This window comes from Oculina patagonica, chromosome 2, assembly GCF_052425735.1.
Source record: "Oculina patagonica isolate OP01 chromosome 2, crgOcupat, whole genome shotgun sequence".
Classification (NCBI taxonomy): Eukaryota; Metazoa; Cnidaria; class Anthozoa; order Scleractinia; family Oculinidae; genus Oculina; species Oculina patagonica.
In genome coordinates, this window is record NC_135759.1 from 33,749,811 (window position 1) to 33,764,696 (window position 14,886).

Here is a 14,886-nt window from a genome sequence, read left to right on the forward strand (position 1 = left end):
ACGCCAAGCTACGCTGGCTAGGCTTATACCCGATGGTGGATGTGGAAATAAGGCTAATAGTGTAACAGAAAGGAAACAAACTGAAGTGTTATCATGTTGTTTAATAACAATGTGACATACTGTAATGATCATACAAGAATTTAAAGCCACACCCATTGATACGGAAACAGTAAAACAATATCTGAAAATTGTGGGTGTCATTAAGTAACTGTGAATTTAACCCTGCCGGAAAAAGCGATAATACTGCCGTAAGAAAACTTGGCATACATCTAATGAAGTGCAGCACTCTAATTTGAATAGCATGCCTCCTAAATATTGTGTACACTTTCACATCCTTCAGCCATCGCAGTGACAGATATGATCAAATTCGGCAGCACAACTGTTGCGAAAAGAAAGCAAAATAGACAAGTATTAATTAAAAACAAAAACTAGAGCGACTTTTACTTGCTTAAACTAAATTCAAGGCTGATTGGACAACTAAAAAGGCTAAATATATTTTATTGCCCAATATAATTATTTCGGCTAGACAATACCAACCTTCTTCAGGGGCTGAAAAAGCTAAGTAAAAATGTCCAGCCAAAATATTGGGCAATAAAATTTATTTAGCCTTTTTAGCTGTCCGATCAGCCTTGCATTTGGTTTATCGTTTTAATATATATTGCTGATCCTGATCTACCCAAAGATTCGGCTTCACTTCGCTTCTTTTTGCACAAGTGGTCCATGCATTATTTTGGTACATTTTACTTGCTTGCGACTTCGTGTGCCTGACTACCTATCAGTCTGTCCATAAAAAGTATGGCATTTGTCACATTAACTTAATACGTTTTCAATCACAGCTTTCCATTGTTTACGTATATAAATAAAATACGGTTTTGTAATAAACTGTGTGTATAAAGTATACAGTCTGGACTGGGTCTAAGCTAGGTGCCGTCAATTAGGCTTCATCTTTGACAGAGCGACAAAGCAAGGGAGTCTAGTCAAATCTTGTGCTGCATCGGCTGGGAAATTCAGCAGTTATTTTATTATCAACCTGTAGTTGTTATGGACCTTTTTACCGTTACGGCAGCCATGTTGATTTCAATTGTTTTGAAATACATTATGAGATGCCCTGGGGACACATTAATATGTATTTTGTCCCTGGGCATCCCATAATATGCGACATGAAACAAAAGAATACAAAATGGCCGCCGTATCGGTAAAAAGGTCTATAAACCACCGGGGCGAATTTGGATAGCTAAAGTTTCGAGCGTGAGGTCTTCCCTTCAGCAAATTTGGTTCTCCGCTCCGTCACTTGCCCCGCGCACATTCAATACTGTCGCTCGACAAAGACGGATCACCACCTGTTCAGGTCAACTACTATTTACCTGATATAACGGCAACAATAGACGCAGGAAATGCGAGGCTGGGCACGCTTTAAAAAAACATCTCGCAGGTCGTTGTGATTTTTTCCACGGTGGTTTGCCAAAATTTCATGCCCTTCAGAGATACCTCCATCATCGTCGGTGTTTGCATGGGCTTGCTGGTGATTCTGAAAAGGGATTCCATACCCTTTCACTGAGCTGTCATCATTTTCGTTTACTCCCAGCCTACGATCTTCGTTGTAGGTCATTTGATCATTGAATGAGTGGCTCTCGTGACGGCTCTCGGATGGTATTGCTTGTTCTTCAAACATGCTGTCATCGCGTCTAGTGACCTCGTCTTCTTCCTTCATGTGTCCCCCTACATGTCGGTGCTTAACGATGTCTGCGTATCCGCTGTCGTCGTTCTTGTCGGTATCGAAAGCGTGTGCCTTGTAGACGCGCTTTGCGATATCATACGCCATGAAGTTAGCAAGGCGGTCTAAAACAAAAATAATGTCAGTATCTTCAACATTTTGCTACTTGTAAGAGGGTTTTTAATTCAAGCCATTGTGGATCTCTTGGAACTCGCATCAGTGCATTGTTTGCTAGCCTTCAGGTGACAGGTAAAAAGAAAGTGCGGTTAACCTCTTAAACTCTTTACCGTACCTTTATTTTGAGTCTGCCAATCAGAAGCTCGATCTGAGTGATGTCTTAATATCGCACAATATCAGGTTACAAACCGAATATTCTACAATGTCATGTACATTATTGCTAGATCTTCTCCAACAATGTTGCTTAATTAAAGACAAACGTAAAGAAGCAAAATATGTCGAAGAAAAAGATATTTTTGTGTGACACTTACAAAGCAAAAACTGATGTCAATTTACGCAGCTGTCACACTAAGCGCGTCGTATCTCGTAGGTGTGGTTGTCTTAACAAATCGTCGTTAAAACAATTCTAACGTATAACATCTAACAGTTTTTTTATACCGAATTCACCCCGTAAGTGAAAGGTACGACCAATATCAAACCTTTTTTAAACCATGAAATTTAAAATCAAAATGGCGAGTGCAAAAGCACATCTTCATCACAACGAGCGTCTCCAAACCAAAGAGGGAAAATCGTTCGTGTGGAGTAATCAAACCGAATTTGGTTACGCTCGTTTGGTCTCGCCATGAAGAAAGTAAAATACATATACCAGCATTAAAAAGTGTATGTGGCAATTGCAAATAAAAATTACTTATTCGAACTGAGATAGATGATGCAAAGAAAGCTTATTTTAGCTTTTTTCATTTTTAGCTTTTTACACTAGCTATCAAATTTTGTTGCGCCAAGCTCGTCTTATACGTTTCAAATATGGACAATTCGAAACTCACATCACTGAATATTTTTTTGTTAACTGAACATTTGAGTAAAGCTCTCGAAGAGATTACATTCTCAAAAAAATGTTATTTGTTCTTAAAGGAACTTTACTTCAGAATATAAAAATTGAATTATAACGGACCAAAAAGCGAAACCGATATGAATAACGCATTGTTAAAACGTTTTGTCTTCTCTCTTGTAACAAAAGAAATACACAACGTAGCTATAAGCGATAACTTTCTGCTAGTTGTTTCGCCATGAACAATGTAAATGGCCGGTATAATTGAATATTTCTAGTTCGTAATTGCATATTTTGGAAGTGAGCTTTATAAAATATTTTCCTCCTAAGTAAAACAACAAACCATAGTTTTTTCTAAAACTTACATTCTTCACAAATTAACTTTGTACTATTTACTCACTTTCAGGGAATTTCGAAGGTCGTCCATAGACTTGAACAATAAGAAGAACAGTCACTCCCAATGTTAAGAAGCTAGTCATGTTAGCTTATCCACCAAATCTTAGTTTTGAAAGTTTCTATCGTGAAGGCGTTTGCGGTTATGAACGAAACTGTGCGTAGGTTACAATATAAATTTCCCGAAGCACCTGTGAATGAACCACAGGCTACGATGAACAGAAAACAATGCTTAATTAAGGACTTTTGAAAAGTTTTAAAGCTTTTAACACCTGAAGATATTCGCTTTGTATTTTTAACACTGTTAATTACGAGATCGATTATGTTATGACACTCCTTAAATATTTATACGCCTTTTCGACTTTTTCTTAAAAGAAAAAGCCCGTTGGTTTGCAATCTGTGCAAAGGGTGTGAACAGACGTTTGTTGTTTTTTCGCTTAAATATTTGTAAGGACTGGGGAAGTGTTTTTACATTGACTTTGGAATAATAAAGTGTAAAAAAAAAAAATCCAGTCAATACGTCTTTGTATAAAAATCTACTAGACGTCTTTACACTGGCTCACTTTTAACTTCATCAAAGAGATAACATTGTCCCAATGAAGCATCTGTTAGAAAAACCTGCTTGATTTCAAATAGTTCATCTCTGCATGATTTTTTTGTCTTTTGAGTTTTTTCTCTGCCATGTTCTGTGCGGGGCTTCCGCTTAAATAGCGAAGCGTGCGAGGTTTTAAAATAGAATGCAAATGATTATACCCCCCACGAAACTCAGACAAGATCAGCGTGTTCTGAGAGAAACAGAGGGAATCTAGGCGAACTTCTCGTTTTAAAAGGTGTTTCAGTTTAGGAACACCGGCTCTTTCAAAAAGTGTTTACGGTTTGTTCGTCTGAGTCTTGTCTGAGTCAAGACGTCATTTGCGCGCTTAGCATGACATCACATCACAACACCTTTATTTCACCTCGGATGAAATTTCTCCGAGAATGAAAAGACGTATATATATCTTACTAGTTGTACCTATCGGTAAGTGCAAACGAGCGAAATACTCATGTTTGTTCATAAGAACAGATATTGAATGGTTTTTAATAGAACTATATTTGAAATGACCAAAATATGGTAAATTGTATTTTAGGTAATATGCGAAAAAAGTGCTATTTCTCTGGTGTTCATAAATGACACAGGCTTGATAGCCTGCGTAGCAGGCGCCGTAGTTTCCAGCGCGCGTATTCTCGCGATCGCGCACTCTTTTAACAGGCTACGGGTTTGACAGATTTATAACTCTTGACAAATCTTTAAATTCTTTTCAACGTTAAAATATCACAAATATGTAGGCGATAAATGAGGTTTAATCACTGTTTTGTGAATACAACACGCGATGGTTAAAATGTTTCCGTCCACAAAAGGGATAGTTGCATTTCAAGAACTTCTTATAAATCAAATCCCAAAATCAAAACTGCTAAGATGCTTTTTTAAAAATAATTTTCAGTAATCAGAGACAGTAATGCACGGGTCAGATTTCAGTCTCGCATGCGAAGTGTCATGTTCAGTTACGCAAAACTTGAAAAATTTGAACAGAAAACAAAACTTGAACGGTCAAGGATTATTTGGAGACAAAATTTTTATTGCATTTACCCGACTTCAGCATTCTCATAAGTCAAGAAAACTCTATTTGAAGTCAACAGTCCGCTTTTGATTTTCATGTCTCGATCGTAAATCAAAGGACTCCAAAGTCGAAAGATTATTTCATCGCTTTAAAGACCTTGATGTTAGTTTTTTCGGCGGTCGAATATTCTGTAGGGTATTCTCTTTCGATTTATAATTCCCTAAAGGTGTATTTATCGGTAAAGGGATGAATGACCACATTGAAAATTTTAACAGCGAGCCGCGTGAACGCCATTTTGGTCATTTGCTCTCTAGCTTGGTTGAGCAAGGAGTGAGAGACTGGGAACCAGTTGGGAAGAACAATACAACCCAAATATGGGGTTTACTTACACCCAAATATGGTAAAAAAAAGTCCCTTACGCAGAACTTAAGATTTTCTCTGCCTATACACTCATACGCACACGGCTCTATGATTCTGCCGCCTCGACAGCCTCGCCTCTTGGCTCGGCTGTCTCGTTGGCAATTAACCACGCGCGAGGGCCGTACTGGGCGAATATTAGCCCGAGGTTTTGACAGTACGGATCGAGCGCAGCAAGGTCCGTACAAAAAAGACCGAGGGCCAATAATCGCCCAGTACGGTCCCGAGCAAGCTCGGTTAATAAGAGATTTATTACACGACATTTTAAAGCAATAAAAACTTCGAAAAAATCTTGCAAAAAAATCTAGCAAAAATCTTGCGCTTAATCGCGCTGGAATTAGCGCGGGATCATCCGCCGGGACAAAACCCGGTCCGATACTTGGAAAATATCGGCCCTCGCGGGACTGGAAATAAAGTAATCTGATTGGCTGATTAAGTTATTGGCCCTCAGACCGCCTAAGTCGTGTAATAAACATCAGTATTCCCTTATTCAGTGGTATTGTCAGGCGCGAAAACCTTTAGAGTTTTATTGGTTCCTTCAGTTGCTGTTTTTGCTAATTGTTGAATCTATTTTAACTATCATTTGCAAGACGTTTATAGACGTGTTCCACCAAAAATCTAGCCAATGTTAAAAGTAACATGCTAAAATGTTATTGCACCCTGGATGATGCGATCAAACAAACCGAACATGGGAGAAAAATAACCTATAAAAAGATAAGGGGCGCGATCCATTGGACCAAAATTTTCGATTTGAATTTTCGAAATTTTCATCTGTCAAATGGAACGGTATTTTCCACTTGAATCGGCCAGGCTAGTTCCATTCCCGCAAACAGTAAAGAAAACTGAAGATATTACTCCCTCTTGAACATGTTCTTGATAAATTCTGAAGCCATCTATCCTTTCACTTAGCTCAAAAACGTAGCTCCACGCTTTTTTAAACGTAAAGAATGCGAAAAGTTTACACTGGAAACACATACGTCTGCTTTTATGACATCTACGGAAACATTTGGATGCACAAGATGTGCTCTTATCGCATTCGTTTAAGACAATTATACGTGGTGTGCACGTATTTTCGAACTGCTTACCAAAGCTTGCTAAGCACACGTGTTCCAATAACGCAGTTTATAAGCTGTCTGCCGCAACTTGAGAAGACAAGACGAACACTGATCAGTGTCGAGCAGCTGGAATGACCGCCATGTCGAATTTTGTCGATTTCCGGGTTGGGAAAAACTGGGCCCGAGCATAAATTGGCGAATGGAACAGGATTTTCCGAGAATTCCGATTTTCCGGAATTTGAGGACAACCTCCAGAAGTTGACCAAAATTTTCGAAACGAGTTTCCGGAAACTTTCTGTTCCATTTGATTTTGTACCGGAATTTCCGAAAAATTTGGTCCAATGGATCGCGCCCAAGGTCCCACCGAGATTTGAACTCGGATCGCTGGATTCAGAGTCCAGAGTGCTAACCATAACACCATGGGACCTGAATCACGTTGGTTAAATCGTGGAAATAGTAGTATAGTTTTCTAATTAATTATAATTGCACGATATTTAAAGCATAGTAAAGAGCCACTTGCAAAAGGAAAACTCACAAGAATTATAAAATGCTTAGTTTTCCTGCTGTTCATCGAGTGTGGGTTGCACGTGGGAAGTGAGAGCACGTGTAATACTTGCTCGAGCCGTCATACTGAGTACATCCACAGCGCGAAGGAACGAACAGCTGGTAAAAAAAAACATTAAACCCCGGGGGTTTTTTTTGCATAGCTTTCAGAAAACGAATAATAACAAAAGTTATTCTCTGATTTCATACAGTCCCAATTCCGGTAATTGTAACATAAATTAATCGATTCCTTTGTCCTTCAAAACATACTGAAAACAGTGTACACTAAAGGTAAAAAAATATATGTCACAGGTCCCACCGAGATTTGAACTCGGATCGCTGGATTCAGAGTCCAGAGTGCTAACCATTACACCATGGGACCTGATAGGTTAAATTGCAGTTATAGATTTTCTGTTTTCACAATTTAAAAAAAAAGTAGAAAAGAACTACTTGAAAAACTGAAAAGAAAGGAAAACAAGAATTGTAAAACTCTAAGTTCTCTGTCGGTTCATCGAGTCAGTGTTGAACGCAGGAACTGTTGAGGGAGCTTGTGCATTACATGCTTAAGCCACCTGCATACTGGGAAGTCCACAAGACGATGAACGAACAGCAAAAGAAACAGTACTATTTTATTCCTCATTGTTCTTAGGCTGAGGTATGGAGAGAGACACTCCGGTGAGTGCAGGCGAAGCAAAAGTTTCTTCAGGCCGTGCGTACAAGAACGCGGACTAATGAGAAAATACAACAAAAAGATAAAAGCGCCTCCGAAGACAATATAAACGCTCTGTGGTAGAACATGCACCGAACACAGATCGCTATTTTAAAAAGGGAGAGAGGGCGGGTCACGATATTTGAACTGTAGTCGTGGTCGGTTTTACAGTCGAAAGACCAAGGGAGCTAGCGGTTAATATAATACCGCTACAGCAATGGGAGAGGGCCATGGGGTTATTTAGCCTTTTCAATGGGACTCATGGCATCCGGCTCCGGCACACGGAGAGAAGGAACTGATGATATGACTTGCAAAAAAGTACTATGCATATGACTTTGAATGTTTAAACTCTTCTCAGCTACTACAGAAACAGCGTCTGAAGCTGAAAAAATAAGGTCCCACCGAGATTTGATCTCTCGTTCAGGCGCCATAAGTAGTAGCCTCCAGCGCAGTCGTTTTTGGGGGCCATCGTGCTTCAGGAGGAGTTAAACACGATCGATCGCCCTTAAAAACGACTGTTTGGGAGGCTGCATCAGTAAAATGCCGGGGTAAAAAATAATTTTTAAAAAAATCGCCGAATCCCGTGTACTCGACTTGTGTTTACCAATTGCGACGGCTACGGTACTGCGAAAGGCTTCATGACAAAAAATGACAAGTAAAAATGGAGGTCCCACCGAGATTTGAACTCGGATCGCTGGATTCAAAGTCCAGAGTGCTAACCATTACACCATGGGACCACGCGTGCACTGATGTGAAACCAAACCAGCTTATGTAGATTTACCACCAGTAATGTGAGGTTTGGATGTTTAATATTTATTTGCTTTGGTTGATGGCGGTTATACAAAAGTAAGATAGGGTCCCTTCACATTTCTCCTCTCCCGACCCGGCTCCTTGCGATGGACAGGCATTCCATCTCAGATTGGAAGTATAGAACTCAATAAACGTAACTCTGGTGTGGCTCGACAATACTGAGTAGATAAACGGGTTTAGACAAGTCGGTTATGGGAAGCTACTGCTAAAAACCTACAGTGCTGCCATGATATTTGCACAGAGCGGCTGCAATAACCAAATCTATGGTCAGAAAATTGGAGGTGACCGTCCGATACTTAACAATTATCCTGCGAAATCGCGCGGATTCGCTGTTCTTGCCGCGGGGCCGTGGGCCGTGTGCTAAATTTTTTTCGGATTTGGGATATTTTTTTTTTTTTTTAAAATTTAAAAAAAAAATTTTATAAAAAAAAAAAAAATTTCTTTAATCACATATATAATATTTTTAAATAAAATTTTGGGGCGCGCGCCGGAAAGTATAATATTTAATTTATTAGTAAGTTCGCAGGTGACAGGTCGGACATTTAATTTCGCCGTGCATACAAGCCGACCTTTGTCGCTGCGACAACGTTCGGCTAGTGTGAAAAAGCCGCCCCTTGTGACCGCGTTGTTTGTTGCAGCCGCGTAGTAGTGATCAGAGGCGGCTGAATTCGCAAGCTGTGATGTTTTACAACCAAAACTGCATGAAGCCGCCTCCGTCGCTGGTGACGGAGTGGCCTAATGAATGACATGGGTTTCTGTGCCGCAGCTGACTGCCAGGGGTGGTGAATAGTCCTTCAAAAATGCGTGTCTCGCAAAACTTTAGCCAAATTTCAGGGGTCTCGTCGTCTTCGAATTTTTCTTTGACTCCTTCACGGAGTCTCAATTTCTTTTGCAAGGCTGAAAAGTTCTCGGGCTCGCAGAAAGGATATCAGTCTTGCCGTCTCGAAAAGTTTCGCATTTACCATTCGACACTCGGCCCTGACTGTCAGAACAAAATCACAAACATGATCGGCAGTCATGCGCAAACCATTCGCAGAGTGGACACGATCGAGAGAGCGGCAGAAATCGAACCTACCATGTATCATTTATCCATTAAGCTCTGCCGATAGAGCTCGAGAATGATTTAAAATCAACCGACCAATCGAAAGAGATAGCGCTTGCCTTCAAGTTTATATATTTCGTCAACAAAAACCAGACGGACTGTCCCTCATGAAGCACTGGACTGAGCACGAGAAACCGCAAATGAAGTACATTTGCTGCTAACTGTACATACAGGAAAACAATCCTTCGCATTTTCAATTTCCAACTTAATTAATTTATGGATTTTTTTTAAATGTATAATTTTTTTTTTCAAAGGGTAAGTGCCCCTGATGAGTTGTCCCAAGGCTCTAGGATGCATGTGAAATACTTTGAAGTGAGTGAGCTACAAAACAAAACAATAAACATATTCCAGGTCCCACCGAGATTTGAACTCGGATCGCTGGATTCAAAGTCCAGAGTGCTAACCATTACACCATGGGACCATCACTCTCGAAATATATTTTTTGAAAAACAAAACACTTTCACCAGGTAATATAACCGAAAATTAAACAGTTCACGTTTAAGAAAAAAAAATAGTAAAAGCAGCAAGAAAACTTAATGCACAAAGTTGTTCTTTTTTATCAGTACCGTATTTTCGCCGGACCCCGATTAAACGCCGGCCTCGTTTAAACACCGGGTCAAAACTGCTTATTTTTAAATAAACGCCGGGGGGCGTTTGATCGAGGTCCCGGCGTTTATTCGAGGTCCAGACGTTGCCGTTAATTGAAAAAAAACTTTATATCCGTAACATTTACTTGTCCCCATGTTGTTCATCATGATAATATTATTTCGGATCTGTTTGTCACAAATCCTGATTGCAACGTACCGTATGCAATGCTGTAACTCTTGGTAATTACCATCCTTGGAGACCCAGGGACAGTTTGTCCGGACGGGACAAAGGGAAAAATTGCTCTGCCTTGACAAACTGGCCCTAGGCATCGGAGGATGGGTAATAATAATCAACTTAAAAAATAACAGAAAGTTTCACTTTGTTAATAAACGCCGGGCCCCGAATAAACGCCGGCTTCAAATAAACGCCGGGTCAACCAGACCAAGTTTGAAATAAACGCCGGGGGCGTTTAATTGAGAAAATACGGTACCGTAAAATTCCGGTTATAAGCTCCCCCACCTATAAGCCCCCCCGGTTATAGGCCTGTCAACCTGGAAACAAAAAAATACATCCGATTATAAGCCCCCCCCCCCCCGGATATAAGCCCCCCTCTTCCGGATGACATTACTGAACAGGGCTAAATGTCGCTTTTTTGTGCGTTTTTAACTTAAAAACGTATTTTGATCAACACTCCCGGGGCTCGTCTCGAAACGTTTCTTTCATTCCGCTTATAAGCCCTCCCGGATATAGGCCCCTCCGCTTATAAGCCCACTAAAAAACCCTTACGAAGTTGTATAAGCCCAGGGCTTATAACCGGAATTCTACGGTATTTCAATTCGATATGCGTGTCGTCAAGAAAAAAGTAAGAGAGATGTTTATATTTATCAGTTCCATATACAATATGTAAATTCAATTTAATCGGCACAATGTATTTTCCATTTTATAACACGTATGTTTTATCCCTTGAATTAGTTTGATTGGGGATTTTTTTTTTACTTTTTGGCCGTGCGATACAATATTGAACAGTATTGTTTATATTCAACCTGATGAGATAAATTAAAGTTTCGGGGAAATTTTCTTTTAAATTTTAATAATAATCGGAACATTTGTCGTTAAAATTCCCTGGAAAACAAAGAAACTATTTTGTTGGCCTTTTTCAAGCCGTAGCAGAGAGTCTGTATTCTTCATACATTTCAATTACTGTAAAAATTTGCATATTGTATGGAAAGCTCTTGCGTAAGGACAAAATATTTTAGCCATCCGAATCTAAAGCGTAAATTCATTTCTCAATTATAAAAAAGACTCTGTTATTCTAAAAAAAAAGAGAGAGACGGCCGCAACGGGATATGCTCGTGACTGAAAAGCGCGTTCGAATAATTAATCAAGATAATTTATATCAAAGCCTATTAAATGTAAATGAACTTGAAAGCTATACGAAATAAAAAAAAAAACACTAAAAAATGTGTCAATAAAATTATTCCAGCTTCAATGCAGCAGCAAAACGAGTATAAAAAAAGTTACATGAAGAAAAAAGGAAAAAAGAAAAATGAAGGTCCTACCGAGATTTGAACTCGGATCGCTGGATTCAGAGTCCAGAGTGCTAACCATTACACCATAGGACCTCACTTGACAATTGAGTGAAAATTTTATATTATAAACGTTACGTAATTGAATTGCAATCATTTGGCTCTTTATATCTGATGAAGTCTATAGAGTGCATAATGCGAAGAAATATTGCTGTGTTTCCATGACTAGAACCCTTATAACATTTAGATTTTAAGCATTTGATTTCATCCGAGCCGACGCTTGTGAAATCGCTGATTATGCCATACGTAGCCAATCGATAACCGATATTAATTCGATAACAATCAAAGTTCTTCGCCATTTAGCTATGCGCTAGTCGAGAGCATTCCCGTATCGAAAAGCACGGCTGACTATAATTTAAAATTTAAAATTCAATTGCAGAAGGTCGTATTAATTATCAAACTAAAACTGCCTCGCAAAATACTTCTCGCTAGTCGTCTTCCAATATTTTCGCTCGTAACACTTCAAGCAACAACTACACTTTCAACCGAGATTAAATCGCTGAAATAGGTATTAACAAGGTTAGATTGTAATTCTCTGAAAACATTTCCAAAGGCGCTGAGGGATTTTTAACTTTTTAACGCTAAATACAATAACAAGACTAATAAACTCCAATCCGCCATGTTGTTCCGCCATGTTTACACTTATGGCTAAAACCGCTGACCAACAGTGGCAAGTATGTGGTCGCAAAAGTTGGCGCGAAAGCGGACGATCGAGATAAAGAAGGACTAACCAGCAGCTTTCCTTTCCCCTCATAAGTTAAATTTATATAGTCGCACTACTATATTGTTAATATTTTCGTTTTACGCGATCGGGAGAAGTGTCTCTATGATGCTAAGTTTGTTTGTCCTTTACACTGCCGGCGTGAATTCCATTTTCACTCGTGGCAGTTTTTCGATGACGCATTAGGGTTTGAGTTTGTGGACCTTTAGATGCTTCTGAGAGGTGCTCTGAGATATCTGGTTGTGTACTGTCCTATTAAGACCGTCATGTCCCCAGTCTACTTTTTTTCATAGAAGTAGAAACATGACTGGGAACATGAGTCAGTGGTGTTTACCAGCTTCAGTCTAGCTTCAAATTCATCACTCAGTTACCTAGTCTAAAATCGCTATGCCTGGGGTGGGTTGTGTTATTGGTGCACGTGACATCAACGATCAGAGAAAGCTCAGACAGAAACGTTCAATCTGCTCGATTAACAAGCCCATGGCGTGAATAATATATTTTTGGTCACTCTGATTTGGTTGTAGCCTCATAATGAAATTCTCCTTTCTTTTCTTTTTCTTTTTTTGTATTTTTTTTTTTGCTTGGACAAAGTTCCCTCTAACTGATAACATCCTGCCCAGAAAAATTGCGTTGTAGCATAATAGCATAGGTCAGCTAGTACTGACCTTAGTCACGGTGGCAAAAAAACGTAAGAATGGGTTGGAATGACCACAGACTGTGGTGGGCGCAACATGGCCCATTTTCTGAACGCCGTTTTGGAATTCTGTCACGAGCATTTCACGGAAAGGTAAGAAGAAGTGGATATGTCACTAAACTAAACATTGTTTGCACGAATATTACAAGAAATGCCTCATTTGACTTCGATAAACCCCTTAGTGTGTTATCAGATTACGCGTACTCAGGATTTTAATTCAGTTCTTCCAATTTGACAATTACTTTTTTAACTTTGAAAATATCTATCTCTAATTTTGTTAAATAATAAGAAGGAATACAATGATTGCAATATTTTAGTAAAATGCAGCTTTCAGTAAACTTTGAACAGTGTCGCAACGATCTAAAAATATAAAGGAAAAGGTATAGGTGTTTCGTACCTGTTTTTAGAACAAAGCTTTTAGAAAACAATTCCACTCTAAGTACCAATGGCGTAAATGGTTATGCCATTATCTTATCCAATATTTGTTTAGCTTTAATACGCAATGTTAACTGATTTTTTCGAATTGTATATTGCCTACAACTCATTTAATTAAAATAAGAGCTTAAAAATCTTCCGAAAGCAGGTACAAAACACCTGTATCGGCAACTTACGAACAAAACACTATTTTCTTAAGACGAAATTGTTGTTCCTTGATGACTTGGAAAGATTTGTTCCCGGCTACTTCATGTTTACAAAAAGGAAACGGAAAAAGATCCGTTTGAATAGGTCCCACCGAGATTTGAACTCGGATCGCTGGATTCAAAGTCCAGAGTGCTAACCATTACACCATGGGACCACATGTACAAATACTTTACAACTATATTGAGCCTTTTGTTTAAAAGCTCTCTTGCCATTCTGGAAGAACAAGAAAAGTTGCATCCTCGGATACCCAGGGGCAGTTAGTGGGGGCGACGTGCAGCTTATCAGGACAACGGGATTTTCGGGCGAAAGTTTACAACATAGAGCGTAACAGCCCCTGGGCACTTTGTCTTACCGAACCAGTTCCAGAAGCGTTTGAACTCCTTCCTCCTGATTGGCCACAAAAATATTTTTGTGGCCAATCAGCGACGAGGACCGCCCAGGAGACTCTGATGTCTTCTTACACGATGTGGTTTTCCTCATAGACTCGTCGTGGATGCTCTGCCCATCAATCGGATGCTATTACATGGAGAGTCTCAGAAAAAAATAAGCCTTAGACGACTGCCAGTTCTACACTGTTAGTTGCGCGCTTTTTAATAGTTATTCAAGTAAACAACAATTTTTATTATTTTTCTCGGTCGTTGCCCGACTTCTGGAACTTGCCACGGTCTGGGTACTTCACTGCACGGGCCACGCGTTAGCGAAGATATCGCTGTCGTCACCTATTGTTATTTTGTTGCCAGCTTGACAGTTAAAACAAAGGGTTTTCTTTAATTTGTTGGATATTTAAATAACAAAAACAAAACTTATAAACAAGAGGTGCTCGCGTATAGCTTTAAAAACTTTTGGTTTCCTTGCGCTATGCTACATTTAACATATTCCCAGGCCTCGTTGTTTTGTTTTTGTTTTGCTTTTTTATCTGAGACCCACGTAGTATCATCCGATGGACGGGCTTAACAACAACGACGAGTCTATGAGGAAAACAACTTCGTGTAAGAAGACGTCAGAGTCGCTCTTCTGGTCAACCTCGCTGATTGGCCACAAAAATATTTTTGTGGCCAATCAAGGGGAAGGAGTTCAAACGCTTCTGGAACTGGTTCGGTAAGACAAAGTGCCCAGGGGCTGTTACGCTCTATGTTGTAAACTTTCGCCCGAAAATCCCGTTGTCCCGATAAGCTGCCCGTCGCCCCCACTAACTGCCCCTGGGTCTCCGAGGATGGAAAAGTTGTAGAGTGAAGTGCTCTTCGAGCTGCTTTAAATTTTACCCCAGGCTTAATGTTTTCGCGTAAAAACATAAACAGTACAAGAAGT

At 39.6% G+C, this 14,886-nt stretch overlaps 1 protein-coding gene and 6 non-coding genes across 7 annotated transcripts; all 7 read right to left on the bottom strand.

Annotated features, from left to right (window-relative positions):
- Positions 1-81: 81 nt before the first annotated feature.
- LOC144642016 (uncharacterized) lies at positions 82-3,283 on the bottom strand. The gene is made up of 3 exons (XM_078501016.1): positions 3,121-3,283; positions 1,365-1,839; positions 82-379 (listed from the first exon to the last, which is right to left on the bottom strand). The coding sequence occupies exons 1-3, from the start codon at positions 3,197-3,199 to the stop codon at positions 337-339; spliced, it is 597 nt and encodes a 198-aa protein (XP_078357142.1). The 5' UTR covers positions 3,200-3,283; the 3' UTR covers positions 82-336.
- A 3,255-nt stretch (positions 3,284-6,538) lies between these two features.
- On the bottom strand, positions 6,539-6,610 carry Trnaq-cug (transfer RNA glutamine (anticodon CUG)). Its single transcript has one exon. It is a non-coding gene; the product is annotated as a tRNA-Gln (tRNA).
- A 426-nt stretch (positions 6,611-7,036) lies between these two features.
- On the bottom strand, positions 7,037-7,108 carry Trnaq-cug (transfer RNA glutamine (anticodon CUG)). The gene has a single exon. It is a non-coding gene; the product is annotated as a tRNA-Gln (tRNA).
- A 992-nt stretch (positions 7,109-8,100) lies between these two features.
- Positions 8,101-8,172, bottom strand: Trnaq-uug (transfer RNA glutamine (anticodon UUG)). Its single transcript has one exon. It is a non-coding gene; the product is annotated as a tRNA-Gln (tRNA).
- Positions 8,173-9,696: 1,524 nt separating this feature from the next.
- On the bottom strand, positions 9,697-9,768 carry Trnaq-uug (transfer RNA glutamine (anticodon UUG)). The gene has a single exon. It is a non-coding gene; the product is annotated as a tRNA-Gln (tRNA).
- A 1,717-nt stretch (positions 9,769-11,485) lies between these two features.
- Trnaq-cug (transfer RNA glutamine (anticodon CUG)) lies at positions 11,486-11,557 on the bottom strand. The gene has a single exon. It is a non-coding gene; the product is annotated as a tRNA-Gln (tRNA).
- Positions 11,558-13,660: 2,103 nt separating this feature from the next.
- Trnaq-uug (transfer RNA glutamine (anticodon UUG)) lies at positions 13,661-13,732 on the bottom strand. The gene has a single exon. It is a non-coding gene; the product is annotated as a tRNA-Gln (tRNA).
- Positions 13,733-14,886: the final 1,154 nt, after the last annotated feature.